At 52.3% G+C, this 19,777-nt stretch overlaps 1 protein-coding gene across 4 annotated transcripts in view; it reads right to left on the bottom strand.

Annotated features, from left to right (window-relative positions):
* The window catches only part of RRBP1 (ribosome binding protein 1), a 56,903-nt gene that overhangs the window by 6,089 nt on the left and 31,037 nt on the right, over positions 1 to 19,777 (bottom strand). For 2 of the 4 annotated variants that reach the window (XM_085219041.1, XM_085219043.1), the window contains exons 1-19: positions 18,454 to 18,587; positions 14,315 to 15,016; positions 12,131 to 12,279; positions 11,751 to 11,873; positions 10,937 to 11,089; positions 10,511 to 10,629; positions 9,537 to 9,690; positions 6,694 to 6,832; positions 6,103 to 6,290; positions 5,807 to 5,844; positions 4,460 to 4,550; positions 3,713 to 3,805; positions 3,252 to 3,341; positions 3,062 to 3,142; positions 2,881 to 2,970; positions 2,343 to 2,435; positions 1,254 to 1,325; positions 983 to 1,078; positions 333 to 416 (exon numbers count right to left, since the gene is read on the bottom strand). In XM_085219041.1, the coding sequence (XP_085075167.1) occupies positions 333 to 416; positions 983 to 1,078; positions 1,254 to 1,325; positions 2,343 to 2,435; positions 2,881 to 2,970; positions 3,062 to 3,142; positions 3,252 to 3,341; positions 3,713 to 3,805; positions 4,460 to 4,550; positions 5,807 to 5,844; positions 6,103 to 6,290; positions 6,694 to 6,832; positions 9,537 to 9,690; positions 10,511 to 10,629; positions 10,937 to 11,089; positions 11,751 to 11,873; positions 12,131 to 12,279; positions 14,315 to 14,996 (2,535 nt within the window). In that variant the 5' untranslated portion in view covers positions 14,997 to 15,016; positions 18,454 to 18,587. Of the gene's footprint in view, positions 1 to 332; positions 417 to 982; positions 1,079 to 1,253; positions 1,326 to 2,342; positions 2,436 to 2,880; positions 2,971 to 3,061; positions 3,143 to 3,251; positions 3,342 to 3,712; positions 3,806 to 4,459; positions 4,551 to 5,806; positions 5,845 to 6,102; positions 6,291 to 6,693; positions 6,833 to 9,536; positions 9,691 to 10,510; positions 10,630 to 10,936; positions 11,090 to 11,750; positions 11,874 to 12,130; positions 12,280 to 14,314; positions 15,017 to 18,453; positions 18,589 to 19,777 lie in introns of those variants that run through there. The other 2 variants (XM_085219044.1, XM_085219042.1) reach the window with 2 other exon arrangements.

The following is a 19,777-nucleotide window of genomic DNA, read 5'->3' as shown; positions in this document are numbered from 1 at the left end:
TGCTGAAACTCAGCCCCATCTTTTAGTCCTCTAAGCAATCCCTATGCACGTGGCATACACAAGCTAATTCATCCTACCTAGGGCCCCAGGGCAGCACCCAAAGCCCTACTCCAAGTGTCTGTGAGGGGTAATCAGTCTCCACTGTGTGGAAAGCTGGGAGCACCATGTGTGCCCATGTGATGACTGTGCCTTCCTCCTGTCTCTAAACCTGCAGAGAGGAACAGGGCACCAGCAAGCAGATGAACCCTGGGTTGTGGTTTGTGAGCTGCCCTGAGGCCAGGCAGCAGTCCTGCATGCAGACAGATGAGTCCCAGCAGTGCATCACCCCTTACCAGGGTCAGCTCCTTGCTCTGCTTCTGCGTTTCTGTCTTTGCTGCCTCCAGCTGCTCTTGGGACTCTGATAAGAGCTGTCTCAGCTGGTGAAAAGAAACAAGAAGCAGAGGTGAGGAAGAGCATCAGGGTTTGGGCTTTTATCTCCAGCCACACCTCTGAGAGGCTATGGTCCACTTCACAATACAGAAGTCTTGTTCTGGTCACTCGCCATCCCATTTTGCTGTCCTCTGATCTCCCAGCCCCATCATCCTGGTGCCCTCAGAGAGGTAAAAAGGCAAACATGCATATGTACTTCATGTTGGAGTTCTGCAGCCCAGGGAGGCATTGTTACAATTCAACCATCTCAGAAAAGCAGTGATAACATCACTTGCTAATGGCTGCTCAAAGACACAACTGTGGGACAGCTCTGCCTCACCTGAGCCACAGAAATCCCACAGGGTACTCAGATGCAGTGGACATCTCCATATAGATCTCCATCAGCCTGCCAACTTATCCCAACAACAGATGCCCACATCTCAGATGGGAGCAAACGTCTGCAGCTTTGCAAATCTGCAAATCCCCGGGGCACTCCTCAAATCCCCAAAAAGTGGAGGAGTGGTGAGCCCAACTTAGAAGAAGCACCGTTTAAAGTAACATCTGCCACACTTACGCCTTCAACTTCTTTTGTGTAGTTTTGGCGTTCAGAGCTGGCTGTCTGCAAGTGATTTTCCAGTTGCGCTTCCAGGAGAGAGATGTATTCCTTTTGCTGGATTAAAAGAGAAGAATGCAGAAGGGGTTGAGGTGCCAAACACCCCGGACCCATCCCGTGCTACAGCCCACCTTCCCCAGGGTAGATCAGGAGATGGGTTCCCATTCAGCCCAAGCACAGCACCCATCTGCCCAATGTCTGTGCCAGGAACACAGAAAGCCAAAAACCTTACCTGGTCAGTGCTCTGCAGCTCTGTTTTCAACTTCTCTATCATGTCTTCAAGGGATTTCAACTGGAGTTGTGACTAAGCCAAGAGAAAGAAAAAAATCATCAGTAGAAGGCATTCCCAGATTTATTTTTGAGAAAAGGACATCGCGGTTGCTGAATTATTTGAACAGAAGAATTCCCCTGTTCTCCACAGAGAGGCAGAGGTGCTCAGGGCCTGCCCCAGCTGCCACGTCCATCCCAACACACACACACCAGCAGCCACGTCATCCCCATGCAGCACAGCTGCAGCCCTCAGTGCCAGACAGCCAGCAGTGGAATTAGAGATCTCCTGTACAAGAGCTCTCCCACCTCTCTGCAGTCCCATAAGAGCCCACAGGATGGGGAGCAACCAGACCATGGGAAATAATTTTATTTCAGTTCTGCATTCAAGAGGATACTGAAGTCAGAGATAACTGAAGTCAGATTTGCAGAAAAAGTGTGACCAGCCAAGCCCTCCCAGACCCCAGCTAAGTCACAGGAGTTCAGGACACATGCTTTCCCCCAGACAGTTGGAGAGCACTGGCTCTTCAGCAGCAGCCAGCTGGCTTTGTAGCCAGTGAGAGGTACCCAAAGCTAGACAGACAGCTGGACCAAAAACTATTCACAGTACGTGGCTTGGACCTCAGCTCCTTTCTGAAACTTCAACCAAAGCCAAGCTCAACCTAGATACCAAGAGCAAGCCAAGTCCCTGAAAATAGGAGTCCAAGAGCACGGCACGTGCCCTGCCTCAGCCAAGCCAGCACCCACCAGGAAGGCTGAGTCTGACTTCCAAGTTCCAGAGCTGAGATTACTGAAGCAGTAACGTAGTTTCCCAATGATCATGCGTGTACCAGAGAGCTGTACCATTCCTCCAATACACAGTGGGCAGGAAGGTGGGAGTAAGAAGGGTTTAAGTGAGCTTTGTGTCTGTTAATTTTGTGACAAGAGGTAGAAGAGAAAGGTCTCATGCCTCAGAGACCAAAGCTGGCAGGAACAGATAGGATCACCATCCAGTCTGCAGCCAACAGCCCCTCTGCTCCACAAGCAACACACTCAGATGTCCCAAAGCACGCACCTTTTGGAGTTCCTCTTCAGAGAGGGTAAGCTTTGCTTTCCACACCTGCTCTTCCTCCTCCACGCTCTTCTGCAGGTTTCGCAGCATTCCTTCCTATTGGAAAAGCCAGAGCTGAGCCCAAGCCTCCTGCAGCCCTCCCAAATGGAGCGCCATGGCAGTCACCAGGGCTGGGTGCCATGGAACATCCATCTCTTCTCAAAAGATTTGAGCCATTGCAATTTGGGGCAATGCATCAGCAACAAAACCAGGTGCCCCAGGTGGGGCTGGGGACACCCAATTCCCAAGCTGCCTTAACCACTTTGCTTAACAGGCCCCTTGCACGTGCTACTGTGCCTCAAGCAACATCCTGAAAGGCTTCCAACTTGATTAGAACGGATAAAATTCAGGCTTGTCCACTTCCCCTATCTCACTGGGGAATAACCATCTCCATGGCAGCCCCAGCATACTGTGCAAAGCCCACCAGCAGCCCATGATCTGCTGTGAAACTGAGCTGTATTTCTAGCAGAAAACCAACATGTTACAAGGAGCTGTAACTTACTGTCTCTGCAAGGATAGCTCTGTACTGCTCGCATTCTGCTTGTAAAGTGCTCTGCGCTTCCTCTGCCTCTTTCAGTTTAAGTGCTGAATCCTGAGAAGGGAGATGGAGAAAGAGAAATGAGGAAAAGAAAAAAGCGACTTAAGCACTCACTTCCCCTCTACTTCCCAGCCCCCTCACTTACCACAGGCCCTGTTGTAATTGTGTGCTGCTTTAGCACATCCACAGCCTTCTCCTTAAACTCTTGTAGCCATGCCTCATAATCCTGAGTTTGAAAAACAGGGCAAGGAGGGGAAAAGAAAAAAAATGTTTAGATGCCTGTCACTCCTACATGGCAGAGACTCTGTAAATGGGCTGGAATGGTAGGAGCCCACCTGCTGTGACACAGTGACTTCTGGGAGCGCAGAGAGCAGAGTCTCTTTGGTTCGTGTCTGGAGCGCATCAAGCTGGTGGGCCAACTCCTCCTGCAAGAGGAACACACTGCCATGAGGTGGAGAACTTGAGTGCTTGTGGGCCAGGCTGGCAGCACCAGCCTTGCTTTTCTGTGCCTACACAGGTAAGCTGGCATGGGAAAACCAGCAAACAGAGAACATGGCCTCTGAGAATCACTAAAATATCCCTCCCCCTCCATCCGCAGTCCTGGATCCCCAGTAGTGGGAGAGTAGTGGATACACAGGCCTCAAGACAAGACCCGGGGAAGCTGGTGAGAAAGTTAAACCAGCACTGCTCCTAAGACAAGGCAGGCAGCCCAGAGCAAACAACTGGTGGCTCTGGGGAGGCTGAACGCTTCCCCTACAACACTGACACCACTACTGAAGAGAAATACTGGGCTCACCTTTGCTTTTGTAGCAGCAAGTAGTTTTTCCTCACATGTCTTCTCCATCGTGGTCAATGCTTCCACTGCTTTCCAGTTCTTCTCACGAAGGTCCTGCCGAGACCACACACACAAGGCTTATTGCCACACACCACGCTGAAGGCCGCCAAGCTGCTTGTTGGCACTGCGGAGGATTTCAAAGCCTCCGTTCAGGAAAATGGGCAGCCTGCCACTTTTGCCAAGGATTCCCCATCCCATCACCCACATGCACTCCCTTCTTCTCCATCCCTGCAGCTGCCCAAAGCACCAGGCTCAAATTTTCCTGCAGGAACAGAATGGAGCAGGATGGAGATGAGCTCCAAAAGCAGCCGTCGGAGCTGCCTGAAGAGGACACAGGCCTAGCGGAAGGCTGCAGCGTTGCCTCCAAATAACTCATGCAGCCTTGCAGTAGAGGGAAAAGGAGCAGATAGGCAATGAGGAACTGCCCTGACCCTGCTGGACAGCATTTCTCTGCTTAATAGGTCCTGAGCCCAGGAGGACAGAGGAGGGACACCTCCAACCATGCAGCCCATCAGCTGAAGCACTCGAGTCATGCACCCTGCCAGGGCCCTCCCAATCTCTGGCAGATAAAGTGATACCCCAGTGCTCCATGGGGCTGAAAGAGCCCGTGCCCAGAGAGCAACTGTTAACATTCTGACCCCAAAGATTTGGATTTTATAGGAAAAAGAATCTGAGCAGCAAAAGTTGAGCCCAGTTCATTCCACATACATTGTTTTTTGTCTTCTGTTGCTCCATCGCCTCTCGCAGCTCTGCTGCTTCCCTTTCCAAGGACAAGAGCTGGTCTGTTTTCTCCTGGAGCCTGGAAAGGTACGATGAATGGCATGATGCAGGAGTGAGCTTCCACCTCCACCTTCCACCCCAAGCAGTGAGCTCTGAGTATGGGACCACAGCCCTATTTGGGATCTGCTCTTGGATTTACAAGCAGTGAGAAGCTGTACTTGGATGGAGAGTTAAAGGAAGCAGACTGCACTTGCTGGGATTAAAACCAGGAAATGAAAGACCATGGCAATACTGGAGTGGGATCTAGTTTTCTTCACAACAATAATAAGCGAGTAGTTGTCTGGCTGCACATTTAGGACAAGACAACAACTTGAGCCAAAGACCACAAGCTCTGGATCATACAACTGGAACCACACCCAGCACGCTTCCATTCAGGGCTCATTAGGCTGAGATACCCCATGGCTCTACATTTTGAAGGCATCATCCTACTATCTCCAGTAACCAAAATCAGCACCACCAGCTAGACGTCTCACAGCCTGCAGCTTACCTCTACACCCTCAGGCCCATCATCTGCCCCGAAAGGACTCTCATCTTGAGCAGAACAAGGGAGATTTAAGTCCCTGACACAAATCACTCAAATATCTTGGGGTCCCAGGACCTCAGATTGATCAGGTGCCCTCCTTTAGGGGAACTCTGGGTCCTCGCTCACAGCAAGGGCACCTTAGAATTCCTTCTGCCACAGACAGAGCCTGATCCTTCTCAGAGGTGCCCAGCACATGGGTGAGAGGCAGCAGCCACAACTTGTGGTGTGGGAAACTCCAATCAGATGCCATGAAATCTTTTTTCTCTGATGCAAGTAGATGTCAAACAGAAGAACAGGGACACAGAGAGGTGGCAAATCTCCATCCTTGGAGATATCCCAAACTCACCTGAAATAGTCCCCAAATCCTTGACCTGGATAACCCAGCTTTGAGCACAGGCTTCAATTAGAAACATCACAGGTCCTCATCCACTTTCAGCCCCAACAACTTCCCCAGCCAGTTGCACATGAACACTTAGCCTTCACGTGCCAGACAGCAATTAAACTGTCACTTCAGAATGGATTGCCTGTTATTTGGGGCCAGCAGGCCAGCACTGGAACCAATTAATACCTTAAACAGCTGCACTGACCAGGATTCACCTCATCTTCCTGGCTTCACAGTCACCTCAGGCTGTCTAACAGGGAGAGCAGGAAGTACTCATCCACATGCTCAGCACTGGGCAAAGTCTGGGATGCACAGACAGCGAGTTGGAAGAAGAAGCAGTTTGTATATGCTAGAGAGCACCCAGACATACCTTAGCTGCAGCTGCTTCATTTCTGCTTCATTGGCTGCCTAGAAACAGAGAAATCACTTTCATTATCTTTCCTAGACAAGTGATGCAGATCAACCATTTCAGTGGGACCCCAGGGAAGGTCCGTTAGCAGAGATAACACAGATACTAATATCACAGTGCAAAAACACCTGGTTGGACCTGGTGCTAAGAGCTGAACCATCCACTTCCAGTTGGGCACAGGCAGATCCCTTCCACATCTGTCACAAAGCAATCCAACCCCCTTTCCTCCTCTCACCCAAATTAAAAATGCACAGGACCTGCAGGTCTCTGTCTTTTTCTGCCTCCCTCATCTGGCCTGCTTCCAGCAGAGCTTCGATAGATTTGATTCTTTCCAGAAGCTTCGTGTTCTCTGAGCTGGCATCCTGCAGTTTCCCCTTCAAGCTGTCCAGCTCCAGCAGTTTGCTTTTGACCTCTGTTTCAGAGCTCAGCAGCTTGGCCTGCAGTTCTGCCAGAGGAAGGGGAGAGAAACACACAAAGGTAGGTGCAACAAACTTAGAGACTCCCCATCCTGCCCTGTCCTAGCACAACCCTTGGCCAAAGAAGCCTTGGCCGTGGATGCTTTCCAGGGGCATAGAATAGGCAGGAAGGGATGCAAGACAGCACAAGCTGACACAGGACAGAGGCACTGCAGTGGCAACCCAGGAGAGGATCACAGCCTTTTCCTGCAGCACCAGCCATGTATCAGCCCCTTGTCTTGCTTGTATTTATGCTAAGAAAGCCAAACTCATCCCCAGGTCTACCTATCCTGCCCTCAACAGCCCCATCCAACACTCAGCCCCAAAAGCTCAAAATCTGCTTCGTTTTCCAGCTGCCCCACAGCTATCCCTGTGCTGTTTCATCGTCCTCACCAGCAATGCTCTGCTGCTGCCCTTTGGCTTTTTCTGCATCTGCTACCAGGCTCCTGTAGCTGCTCTGGGTTTTGCGAAGCTCATCGCTTACTTCATCCAATCTCTTCTGCAGTGTCACCTCCACTTCTCTGTGTGCAGCCTGCGTGGCAGAAAAAGAAGGCTTTAAAGAGCATACCAGGCATCCTGGCCATCATGCTAACCTCCCCCCTAGTCTGCAAGGAAGCTAAGTGCTGAAAACCCTCTGAAAGCTCTGGTCATAGAAGCACAGAGTCATTAATATTGAAAAAGACTACTAAGATAAGATCATCATGTCCAACCATCAACCCATCCTCACCACTGTCCACGTCACTCAGTGCCACATCTCCATGGTTCTTGAGCCCCCCCAAGGACACTGACTTCACCACCTCCCTGGGCAGCCTGTGCCTCTGCCTCGCCACTCTTCTGAGAAGAAATGTGTCCTAATACCCAACCGAAAAGCATTGTTATGCACTGCACTGCAGGAAGCCCCTCCTTTGCAAAGCCCCAGTCGATGCTCAGAGCCCAAACACCCCATGCTCGGCAGCACACACTGATGTCTCTGAACTTCTCCTGCAGGTTTACCCTGGCAGGCACTGCACAGCTCTATTTACTGACCACGCTCACAGCTGCCGCTGTGCTGTGGGGAGATGAGGAGAATGTCCTGCCAGCAGCACACAGGATATCACAGGAGCTCCTTACACCAAGGAGGTCAAGGAAGTAAGTCATCCTCAACATTTTTAGCTCCCAGAAAGCAGATGCCATGCAGGCAGCTGATGCCTCAGCCCAGCATGTAGAGGTCTGACACCGCCATCAGAGAGACTCAGACGCCCAGCCACGTGTTTCCACAGGCAGTGGAATTTTTTATGTGGTTTGGGCCAGAGAAGACTTTTTTTCCATCTTAGAAAGCAGCAGAGGAGAGGCCAAGATGTGTGCTTGGAGGGGGAAGGCAGAAAGAGGAGCATGAGGCACGTGCTAAAAATCAGCAGCTCCGCACATCACACCACTGCAATGCTTTGTGTGGAGAGGACAGGAAAAGGCAACCAGCAGCCTAGAGCTCGTGTGCATGATGCTTCCAGAACTGCTCTGAGGATTTAACACCATGTCCTCAGTTAAGAACTCCAGGCAGCACTGGGAAGTTGCCTCATCTCCTCATCACCATAGGCACTTAAACACATAACCGGCTTTGAGGCCTTGCCGTTAGTACGATGGCTTATGCGACCAGTATAAAGGCATGCAACAAGCTGACAGCCTTTGAGAAGTTCCCCTAAAAGCACGCCTAGAAGTTGATGCTTTAAGGCAGCTTCTGCCCTCATACCAATACCGTGCTTTCATCACCAACCAGGCTCCTTGCTGTCCCTATTGCCTGACTGCAAAAGCAACAGGGGCTCAAAAATGGTCCACTGAAAGGAAGACTGCACCCTCAGGCATGCAAAAAATGAAGAGGTAGGACACTGAGTGCCTACACTGCTCCCAGATCCTGGCTTAGCCAAGCTCCAGCACAAGCACTGCCCTGCCAGAAGGTGCTTCCCCTTGCACACTGGCAACACGCTCCAAACCACAGCCTGCCCCAAGTCTGTGCTTGGGAGGTGGCCTTTGAGCACCCAAAGAAACAAACAAGCCAGCCACACCCTGGTGACAACAAAAAAGCCACAGTTCTATCTCCTGTGCTAGCATTAACAGGCCTGAAAACAGAGTTGTGGGTTCACTCCCTCGCTCTCTCATCTGCATAAGCACAGACACAAGCTGGTGCGGGCCAGCGGGTTTCCCATCACATCTCAGGAGGTTTCTACAGAAAAGGAAGGAACACTGCTGCAGAAAAAGCCCTCCCAGCTTCTCCCACGTGCTCCTCTCCCTGCTGCCTCCAAAGCTTCAGCCACCACCAGGAGGTGGTGTCTGGTCCCACGGGGACCAGGAGGCAAGGCCAGATGCTCCCTGCCCATTCAGCACCAGGTACGCTCAGCAGCATATATAGTCTGGGTTTCCCACAACACCTTCACACCAGCCCCACTGACGTGTGAGAAGAACGGTTTTGACTAAGTCTCATGCTGCCTGGACTTTGCTGGTGATGCTACAAGAAAGCCACAATGCATGTGACAAACTAACACAGGGGAGACTATTAAGAGATCTGCAAAGCAGTTTGCTTTCCAGCTGTGGATAGTCATCTCTCCACAAGCTCCTTTGATGTCCCCACATCCCACGCAATTCAGTTACTCTTAATGATATCTGAGCCACTTAGCCCCTACCCAACCTGGAAAGAGACAGTTTTACTGAGTAAGGTAAGGTGTGTGCATGCATGCAGGCACAGAGCACGTCTGCACACCCCCAGCAGCATGCACACAGCCTCGTCTCCCAACTAACTTCAGTTTCTTACAGTCAGTGTCCCTCACAATCACCCTCCCTGCAGAAAGGGAGGTGAGAAGTCAATGTCTGATATGAGCACTTTCCGTTTTGAAGGCTGGCACAGGGGAAGAGCTGTCTGTATATGACACTTCGCTCTAAGCAGCTGCCCATTTCCACTGGAAAGAAAAAAAAAAAAAAAAAAGACCTCCTAAGGTCACAAACCCAGAACACTGCAGGACTTGGCTCTCGCAGCAAATCCTCTCTCTCTGTCCAACCCTCTACAGTTTGCAAAGAGAATGACCAGAAACACATGGAGATTAAGCAACTCAGACAAGATCAGAGGGAAAACATTTGGCAAAGCCCCACACTCCAGGTTAGCTCAAGCCAGCTGTCCCCCACCCCAGGCTGGAGCTGCAGCTAGCACAGACCCTCCTGCAGGGCACCAAGCCCAAGCTGGTAGAGCAGGCTGGCAGCGCCTGCCTGACCTGTAGCTGCTCGATCTGCTTCTCTGACGCTGCTGCTTTGATCTCCCAGCTCTTTTTCTGCTGCTCCTCTTGCTGTAGCACCTCTGATTTTTCAGACAGCTCTTTCATCAGCTTGTTGCATTCTTGCCGTAACTTGGCCAGCTCAGCATTTTGCCTGGAAAAAGCAGGGTTCTCTTAGCCTGCAGAACAGTCAAGTATCCTTAGTGTTACTTACAGAGGAATACAACCGCTTGTGGGCCTGATATAGGACTCAAAGCATTTTAGTGGTTGCATTTTCCTATTTCTAGGGCCCGCCTGGTCCTTCAGGGAGGGGGTGGAAAGTTGACAAATCATTTTTTAAAAGCCGTATTTCAATCACAGGAGACATTCCTTTCTTATGAAGTAGAAGACATGAGGATCTGTGTTCCCAGACACAAGAGGAAGTTCTTTAAGCATCTGGAGTCGAGTCTGTAATTATTTTACTGCTGTTAATCACCAGCCATTTCATATTTTCTATAAAAAGGAGTGTGAAATTCTTCTATCTAGCTCATATTTGTTCTACAGGCATCAGGCACGTCTCTGCTCCCTGCATCGTCACTCATTTCAAAGAGCCAGCTGAATTTCTTCTTGGGTCTGGAAGTATGTGCTCACCTAAGCAGGGAAGGGCCCCAGCGCCTCCTGCTCCCTTCTCCCTCCCACTGCCTGCTGGCTGAAGCAGCAGCACAGGTAGGCCTGGGCTCACAGCAGAGGGGGTTTCCCCTGCCCTCCCACAGTATCACAAGCTACAGCATGGGAAAGACATCTTCATTCCCCCTGCCTGACCCCAAAAGCCATTTGCAAACACTTCCTCACTCCCACCCCTACCTCCAGCCAGCTACAGGCTTTGCAAGGGGACGTCCCTTCAGTCAGTGAGAAAGGCCAAGCCCAAAGAAGAGCTAATCCCTGCTGCCCAAAGGCAGTCTTAGCCTCTGCCCCCACCCCCGCCATGGGCTTACTTGCTCTCCGTCTGGCTGGTGGCCTGGTTGAGCGCATCCCTCAGGATGGAGTTCTCCTGCTGCAGGCGAGCAAGCTGTGTGTTGGGGCCATTCTCCAGCTGCTCCTGCAGGGCCCGAATCTAGAGGAGCCCAACAGAGGTTATGCTGCTTTGTGCAGTGCATGCAACATCCCAGTTCAGCCTGGGACATACACACGAAGGATGTGCCACGGAGCTTTGCCCCTTCATCAGTCTACATCATTAAGATGCTCCCATACATTCACTCCTCCTTGAGCAACACAGTTCAATAAAGCCCACATTGAAGAACTGAGCATCAGAGAGTCACTCCTACCTCCTCAAGCCCCAGATCTCTCTTTGCACCACTCTACATCTCCATGAAACCCAGAAAAGTCATTAGGCAGCAAGAAGAGGACATCCTGTAGCCTACCTTTCCCTGGAGCTGCTGCGTTTCGTTAACATGGTCCTGGTAGCTTGCCTGCATCCGTGCCTGGACAGCAGTGATCTCCCGCTCGCGGGTGACCAGCTGTTCCTTCAGCTTGCTCTCACTGGCTGCCGCCCTGGCCCTCTCAGCTGCCAGTTCCTGCATGGAGAGAAGCCGCCTGCTTAGTACTCGGGGCTCCAGTTTCCTTCTTACAAAGGAACACAAAACTTGGCCGCTGAATTCAGAAGATGCAGAAGTTCAGCCATTTCAGTGCTATCAGCTACCTGGGCACCATGAGGTAGCACAGCCAAGCTAAGTCATTCAGCACTTACATTTCTACCCGCATCTTCTTTTGGGCTCTGTGGCCACTGGATGCCACTGTTGTTCCACAGTGGGCCAGCTGTGAGAAAGCAGTAAAATGGCACGGACTTTTTCTCCTGCTCATCAGAGAAAATTTGAGCACAAAGCAGGGAAAAAAAAAAAAACAAATCAAGAGCACCCACCACCCCTTGCAGAGGCAGAATTAGTGCTCAATCCAGCAGTTGGCGACCCTGCCTGCACAGCATGGGGTTGCAACTAGACAATCTTTAACAACCCCTCCAACCCAAGCCATTCTGTGATTCTATGATTACTGTTGGGCGGCTGGGCTATGCTGTATGGGCTGTGTGGAACAGTGACACAACTGTGCTGCATGGCTTTGCCCTTTCCTCTCCCACCTGCTGCCAGCAATGCAAAGGCAAATGGACAAAGACTGTGGCCTGGATGCTTTGTCAAAGTGGGGTGAGCCACCGTGATGCTGGTCAGGCTGCACAGCGCTTACCTTGTTCAACTCCCGCAGCTTGTTTCTGGCAGCAGCTGCATCCTCTTGCTCAGCAGTGAGCTGCTTCTCCTTTTCTTCCAGCTGGCGCTTCAGGACAGCGACTGGGTCACCCTTCTGTGTAGCCTGCAAGAGTGAAGTGGCACATGAGTGGATACCACCTCCAAACCCACTGTCTTGCTCCACAGGCAGAAGCCACCCAAAGTGCTTTGACAGGACTTCCAACAAAGCTCCAGCCTCCAGAACTGAAGCGTGGGGTCAGTAGGACCCCCAGCCCACCCAAAGACTTGGAGCTCTCTCTGCCGAGGCTCAACAGAGGTAGAGGCAGAAACAGCAGCAGTGGGTGGCCATGAGGGTGCCCATGAGGGTGCCCACAGCCCTACCGTGTGCCAGGTGTCCTGCACGATACCCGCTCTCTCTGTCAGGATCTCAATGAGCTGCTGAGCCTCCCCCTCACTGAATGCCATGCTGCTGATGGTGGACACCAGTGTCTTGTAGGGCAGGTAGAGGGGCCCATCCGAGTCAGCAGGTGCTAGGGAGAAAAAAAGGGGGAACTGAGACCACTTCAGGATTATGGCAGAGCATCTAAATCCCTCAGCAAGTTTCAATCCCAAAACTGATGTTTCAAATTAGCAACCAGCCCAGTGTGTGCAGTCCAGAGGTGTCTCCTCACCTCAACCACTTTGAGATTCTAGGATTCCCTACTGCTCTGCTAACATGAAGGATGAGTTTGGGGTCCCTGGAGCTGGGCAAGGAGTGGGCATCAAGGCCACCCGCTCCAGCACAACCCCTGTTGGGGACACAGGGGCCTCTGCCAGGCTGTCCAAGGCCGATTCCACTACAGGGCCCAACTGGGCCCAGCAGCCACACTGGTGGCAGCACCTCATGGAAAACACATTTAAGAAGGGGCAAAACACCGCACTACTCAGGAGCCAGGCTCACATTTCACCCACACGGGTGATAGTATAGATGCAGGACAGCACATTATCTCCCTCAACCTGGTTATGTTGGGTGGAGGAACCCATCAGCAAAATGTCACCCATCTCCGGCCAGCATTGCGCAAGCAAATCTTTGCACAAGGAGGGCATGACACAAACACAGCCTCACAGCTGGCAAACGGGCCAGGGGCAACCTGCCAAACCACGGCACAGCACAGCAGCCTGCTTCATCCCAGCTCTGCTCTGCAAAGGGAAGCCTACACCAATTGATTCACCAATTGATTTTGAGGTGGAAACCTCACGCCTCACCCAAGAAAAGAAGCCCTCGCACAACACTGCCCTGGTAGAGCTGCTAAGTGGAAGCACAGCAAGGTTTGAGCCGCTTCACAAACCCAAGGAGACACGTGGCACTGCAGACACAGATCATTCTCTGCCTGGAGCCCTAGGAACAGAACTCATTCAGCACTACCACATCAGGTACCCTCACGTGTGTCAAGGGGAACAGCTCCTATATCAAAGGAGCTCCTTTATCCTCATGACCTGGGATCCAAGTACATACCAACCGCTTGTAAACAAGCTTTCCTGCAGTGCAGGAGGCTGAAAAAAAACACACAGGAGAAAAATACCTCAATCCCCTTCTGTCAGGTTTGGCATCTGTTTCAATGCCGAGGACATGTCTTTGAACATCTCAGTTTTTATCTGCAACAGGATAATTTGTTGCTTCTGCTTCCAATAAAGTGGGACACCACAGCAGGCACCAAAAGGCTGTCCATTTTGCTTTGGTCCAGCCACAGACAACGTCGTGGCACAAACACTGACAAGAGCTCTCATTTGGAAAACCCTGCAGGAGCACCTAAGACATCAGTCCTGGCTTTTAAGACATGCAGGACCAGTACTTCACACCCAAAGGCAGAGATGTTCAGAGCAACCCAAAAACTGCCTAAGTGAACAAGTGAACTCCCATCCATGTTGCCTCAGCCTGCAAGAATCATTTACCCAAAAAGCAACAACATTAAAAAAAAAAAAAAAAAAAAAAAAAAGCAGCAAAAAAGCAAACCAAACCTCTTCAAATTGGTGCAAAGACTGGCAGGAATCCTGCTACAGAACTGTGCCTACACCTATTTACACCCCACTGAGTATGGGAGCTCCTTATCCCTGTTTTCCACCCTGCTGACCAGCACCCTGGTAGCTGCTCCTCTCCCAGAAGTACCCGGAGCTTCCATTCATTCCTGGTATACAAAACCGCTAAGAGATCCCCAATGCAACAGTGAATCCTAGAGGAACCTATAGCTTGCTAATGCCTGTGTGCTGAGCCAAGGAGATAAGCACCACGCAGGACGCTCAAAAGCAGGAGGCAACACGTTACAGAGTGAAAATAAACCAGTAAGTTGTTAACTTCAATTCTGCTTCTCCTAGAAAGAATGGCAGTCCAGAACAAGTTCCTCCTCCCAGCCAAACTCAACACACAGAGTCCATCTCACCAGACCCAGCCATTTTATAGTTACCCTGTTACCAACTGGGAAGGAAAAAAAATTAAAAGTCTCAGAACGGGACAGCTCTGTTTTAGCAGTACTAAAAAGCTGCGTTTGCTTACTCAGTGGGAATACATGCAGAGGAATTTGGCCCTACCTGGTTCAGCCTTCTTCCTGGATGCAGCCTTCTTCTTGACAGGCCCATCATGCTTTTGCTCCTCATGGGTTGGAAGAGCCTCAGTTTTTTTGATGGGGATGGAGCTGACAACCGGAGCACTTTGCTGTGTGCCAACTGGTGGCACAGCCACAACAGGCACCTCCTTAGGGGTCACCTCCAAGACAGGAGAGCCTTTGGGAACACTGGCAGGAGCAGACGCCAGTGCTGGACTAGGAGCAGGTTCTACCTTTGCCACCTTCTTCTCTTTCTTCCTCTTTTCCTTAGGAGACAGAGCAGGTTTCTCCTTTTCCTGAGGGGGCACTGACACCGCTGGGATCGGAGACTCAACTGTTACAGGCTCTGGCACCACAGCACGCTCAAGAACCACATCCTTGGAAGAGTCAGTCACTTCCTGAGTAACTTGCTGCTCCGGTATCTTTCCATTAGGTTTTTCTTCCTTTTTCTTTGCTTTTCCTTTTTTCTCAACAGGTTTCTCCTTCTTCTTTTTCTCTGTTTTGTGCTGGTTGGTCTTCTCAAGCTCCTTACGTTGCTTTGCCAAGGCTTCTTCATAAGAAGTCTCCTTCATTGAGAAGGTGGACACCAGGAAGATCCCAATGGCTGATATCACCATAAAGCCTCCAAAGACCACTACGCCCAGCGTCTGAGGGTCGTACACATCCATCCTGCCGTATTCTTCTGTGCCTGCAAGACATCAGAGCAACAGTGAGGGGAAAAGGAAAAAAACGCAATCACTTCTGCAAGGGAATTAAAAGAATCATTTGTGTTTCCAAATACCACCGTGTACTGAGAAGACAAACACTCATGATTCACACACGTTTGGGGAGGGCTACCAAGCTGCAGATCATGAGAGCTTGTGCTCCTCCACTATGTTGCCTATTCACAGTGATCCAGTTATACTGCTGCAACTAATTTCACTGGTAGCAATCTCCAGAAGAACAAAAGTTGGAAAGAGAAGAGGGATGCAATCACAGACCAGCAACCACTTGTTGCATGTATGCTGGGATGGCTTTAGCATGACTGTAGGGAGATACCTGTGACACTTCTAACAAACAGGATGAAAGCATGTGCAGGGCAGCTTTCCTTATTTGCTTCCAAATGCAGAAACAACCATTCTGCAACAGCTCTTGCAGCATGGATGTGACGTGATCACATTCTGCCAGATTGCTGCTCTTAGGGAGAAAACCCAGCACCGAGGCTGTGTGCACGTACACCATGTAGAGAACCAAGTCCCAACCATTTCCTTGAAATGCAAATAGCAATAAAAGTCAGAAGTTCATGCTAAAAAAAAAAAAAAAAAAAAAAAAAAGAGTCACAGTCATAAATTATCTCATCTCCCCAACAGACGCCAGCAGGAAGAAGTGAGTGAGACTTGTGGAGGGAGCACTGGATGTGGCACTTCTCCTTCCACCTCTGCTATCAGCTGGCAGGCAAGGGGGGCTCAGTTTGTCCATCCAAACACCACGAGCAGCATTGGATGCTGAGACTGGGCAGGCAGAGAGCAGCCACTGCAAGGTGCTACCATCTCCACTCTGCTCAATTTCTAATCAAACCTTGTCCCAAACTCCTAAGACCATCATTTCCCTGCCGTTCCACTCAGGTTCCTCCTATCATGGCACAACCTCCATGTGGCCCTGAGCTGGCTCATTAACCCCGACTGGGATGCTGAATTGGGTCATTCATCTACAAAGGAGTGCTTTCCAAGACGTGCCAAGATGCGGTTTCTGGTCATCCTGCCTCAAAATATAATCAGAAAAATGCAGAAAGCCCCCAGCTATCAGGAGTTCCCATCCCCACACTTAACTGTAAACATTATCAAATTTCCTCTGTATAAGGGGTTGTGGGTTGAGGAGGAGGGAGGGAAGGAGGTGCTGGGGGGGTAGGGGGAGGAGGCAAAAAGAAGAATAAAGCTAAGGAGATCAGCATCTTTGCAAAACCTCAGCGCCTGAAGGCAGAGACCTGGAAGGCTCTTCCTTTCCAACAGCTGGAGCAGGGAACTCACAGCCCTGTCTGAAGTGAACAGGAGGCTCTGTGCCAGCTGGACCCAGCCACCCTGCAGTGAACAGGCACTGCCCGAGCTCTCAGCAGATAACACAGACCCTGCCCCAGTGTGCTAGGTGTCTCTGCTGCAGGAAGAGTGCTTTGGGATCTTCCCCACTAGGATGGGCAGCCTCATAGAATGGCACAGGAAGGAGGGGACCTTGAAGATCATCCAGTTCCAATCCTCCGCCACAGGAAAGACTGCTTCCCACCAGCTCAGGTTGCCCAGGGTCCCATCCAACTTGGCTTTGAGTGTCACCAGGGATGGGGTATCACAGCTTCTCTGGACAACGTGTTCCAACCTACTGAGGAAAAGGAAGGACTTCCCCACAGTAAATAGAAAGTAAGAAGAGCACATATCCATGATCTAATGCTGGTTTTAGAGTTACACCAAAGCATCCATCAGCTGTCAGAAGACAGAACAAAGTACCTATGTTGGTAAGTGTAAACCCTCCTCAACCCCATACTATCACATATACACATTTAGAGCAAATTTGGTGCTTCAGCTTAGGGAAGGCTCACTGCCAACTCCTGGCAGCCACCATCCAACCCAACCAGCTGCTGTCACCACATCCAAAAGCAGCTGCGGGGAGCCAAGGAGGGAAAAAGAAGAAACAGTGCAAATCCCAGTCTGGCACCAGAACACCTTTCCAGAGCCTGGCCAAAACCTCACACCCAAGATGACGCAGTTCCTGGCAGCCCCATTCTGCACTTGGGCCGTCCCACTGGCTGTGCCCACAGCAGTCCTCTATACCTGTCCTTACACACAGAGCAGAGGAGAGGGGGCACACCGTTTTCTCCTGCAAGGGCCTTTTACAGCCCACTGCCTACACTGTGGTGCACGGAAACGACAAGTCTTCCACATCCAAAAAATAGAGCTCACATTCCATAAACCCACGTGAATTCACATTTTAACTCTTCAGTGTGCCTTTTGCTCGTTAGCCAAACTTCCCCAAATCTCAGATAACAGCCCAGGAAACCTTCTTCACACAGCCACTCCTGCTTGCCCTGAGCATTAGTCCATGGAACTGGAGCTGGGAATGCTCGGCCCTTCTGGATATAAGCACAGAGCAGTGCCCAGCCCCACCATCCCACACATGGAGCTCAGCAGGTCACACAGGAGCCACAGAGATCTCATTTTCCCACCCAAGGAGAACGCGTTGGCTGCCCTGACCTGGGAGAGCGCAGCCAACAGGGAAAGATGCTCCCGCGCTGTGACCCAAGGGCTGTGCTTGGCCGGAGCATCGCAGCAGCACCTCCCGCTGGAGTCAGGAGGTGCAGAGGTGCGTGGGGCAGCAGGGCAGCGAGCCGGGCTCCGTGCAGCCCGCAGAGCGGTGCTCTCCCTCTGCTTTCCCCCAGCAGCTGCTCGGCCCAGCACACGAGGCTCTGAGCTGAGATTTCAGCTTCTTCTCAAGCATGAAACCGCCAGCGGCTCCTGAAGTTTCTCCCCGCACCCCGCTGCAACAGGAGGAGGACATCCCGAGGTCTTTTTTTCTAGCGCGATGAACGGAAAAGGCACGATCATCTCATAGCCGTGACCTTCTGTAACCGCGGGTAATCAGCTTACGGGATCCCATCGGGCTGCGGGCACAGGAATGCGGCCGGGACAGCCGGGGCCGGGGCACGGAGCCCCGGGGGTGTCCGGGGAGCGCAGGAGGGGTCGGTCGGGGGAGGAAGAGGCGGCGTAGCCGCGTCCATCATCCGGCGGTGCGGGCCCCTCCCCGGCCGCCTGCACACGTCGCCATTCCGCACCGCCCTGCACGCCGCGGGCCATTCATCCCGGCCGGACACCCCCCCGGCGGGACGGAGGGGCGCGGGCCGGGACCCATCGCGACGGGACCCCCCAGCACGCGGGGGCGCGGGGAGGGCTCTCCCGGAGCGCTGACAGCCGGCCGGGGGCCGCCGAGCCCGGAGCGGGGTCCCCCGGCAGCGCCGCGGGGGAGTGCGGGAATCCCTCCCGCCGCGCCCCGGGGATCCCGCCGGCAGCCGGGGGTGCGTGCAGAGGGGGGATCCCCGGCAGCGCCCCCGCGGCTCCGAGCGAAGCGGCGCCCCCCGCCCGCCCCGGCCCCGCCGCCGCCTACCCGTCCGGGTCGCTCCCCGCTCGCCGCACGCCCGTCTGGAGTCGTGGCACTTTCTGCCGCTCGCTCGCCGGGCGCGCCGGGCCCGCCCCGCTCCGCACCGCGGGGCCACTCAGAGCGGGGGGCGGGCCGGGCGCGCCGCCTCTTGGGGGCTGTAGGCCCCGGCCCGGGGAAAGCCGGGCTCGGAGCTGGCGGCGTTGGCGAGGCGGAAAGGAGCTTCCGACAGGCTGGCTGGCTCCGACTCAGAAGTAAAGGCTTGCGAGCCGGTCGTGAGCAGGTCGGCCCGTGGTGTGCACCTCTGCAGACCTTTGGCCGAATGCTGTTTGCGAGGAAGAAAGAGGGTTTGATTGCCCGGGAAGCTGCTGGGATCAGCACCATGCGCTCCGCGCTATTAGAGCAGAGCCTGATAAGCCGTGGGTTCCGGAGCTGGGGCAGAACCTTGCCCAGAGCTGCTCACGGTGTGCAGTGACACCCGGCATGGCGGGCACAGGGGCACGTACGTCTCCTGGCCTGAGGTCCTGTGTGAGACAAAAAGGAAACGGGGTGTACTACTCAAGTGTCTATTTGCACCAGAGAGGGTTAGCTAGCTGGAAATTAAGTAAATGCTTCAATATCTTAGAAAGGACTTGAAGGGACTCCATTCACAGTGGAACGGAGCAACCGTGGCTGAAGTGATGGAGAGGAGGCAGGGCGCCCTTTGGGAGATGCTGTCACCTGGCAATCTGTACCATAAGAATGAGACCCATCTTGAGTATGACCAAAGGCCAAACTCCACGAGGCTGTATCTCCAAAACCACCCAGCAAATCAACCACCTGCTCAAACAATCACCCAGCAAACCACCCAAGCAACCATCCGTCCAAAAAAAAAAAAAAAAAGCAACAAATGAACCAACAAATAACCCAACCAGCCACCTAAAAAAAAAAAGCCAACAAACCAACCAACCACCCAGCCAAGCAGGAACCATCAGCCAAAGAGTAACAAAAGGGTAAGAATAGAGGTGTGCTGCCTACCGTGTAACCCAAGATTACATGAGCTACCCTTTTCACTCAAAGCTGCGCCCAAAGTCTGGGCTCTGGTGGGGACAACTCCTGTGTCTCCACACCTTCAGCCAAACCCAAAGCCATCTCTCTCCCTTTTCTGCTCCACTCTGGCTCTGTTATGAAGCACTCCGTGGCTTCTGAGCTCATTAGGCATTGATTATAGATAGAAATCCATTTGTTACAGAAGTAGCTGGGAAGGAGGGATAATCTGACCTTTTCATAGGGGCTTGTGGTCATGAAGGCAGCAGAGCTGGGTCCCAGGGAACATCAAGCATTTGAGCAGAAT

The sequence above is a fragment of the Meleagris gallopavo genome, chromosome 2, assembly GCF_905368555.1.
Source record: "Meleagris gallopavo chromosome 2, MGAL_WU_HG_1.1, whole genome shotgun sequence".
Lineage (NCBI taxonomy): Eukaryota > Metazoa > Chordata > Aves > Galliformes > Phasianidae > Meleagris > Meleagris gallopavo.
Note: the sequence above shows the minus strand (reverse complement) of the source record. Positions and strands in the feature narration are given on the sequence as shown.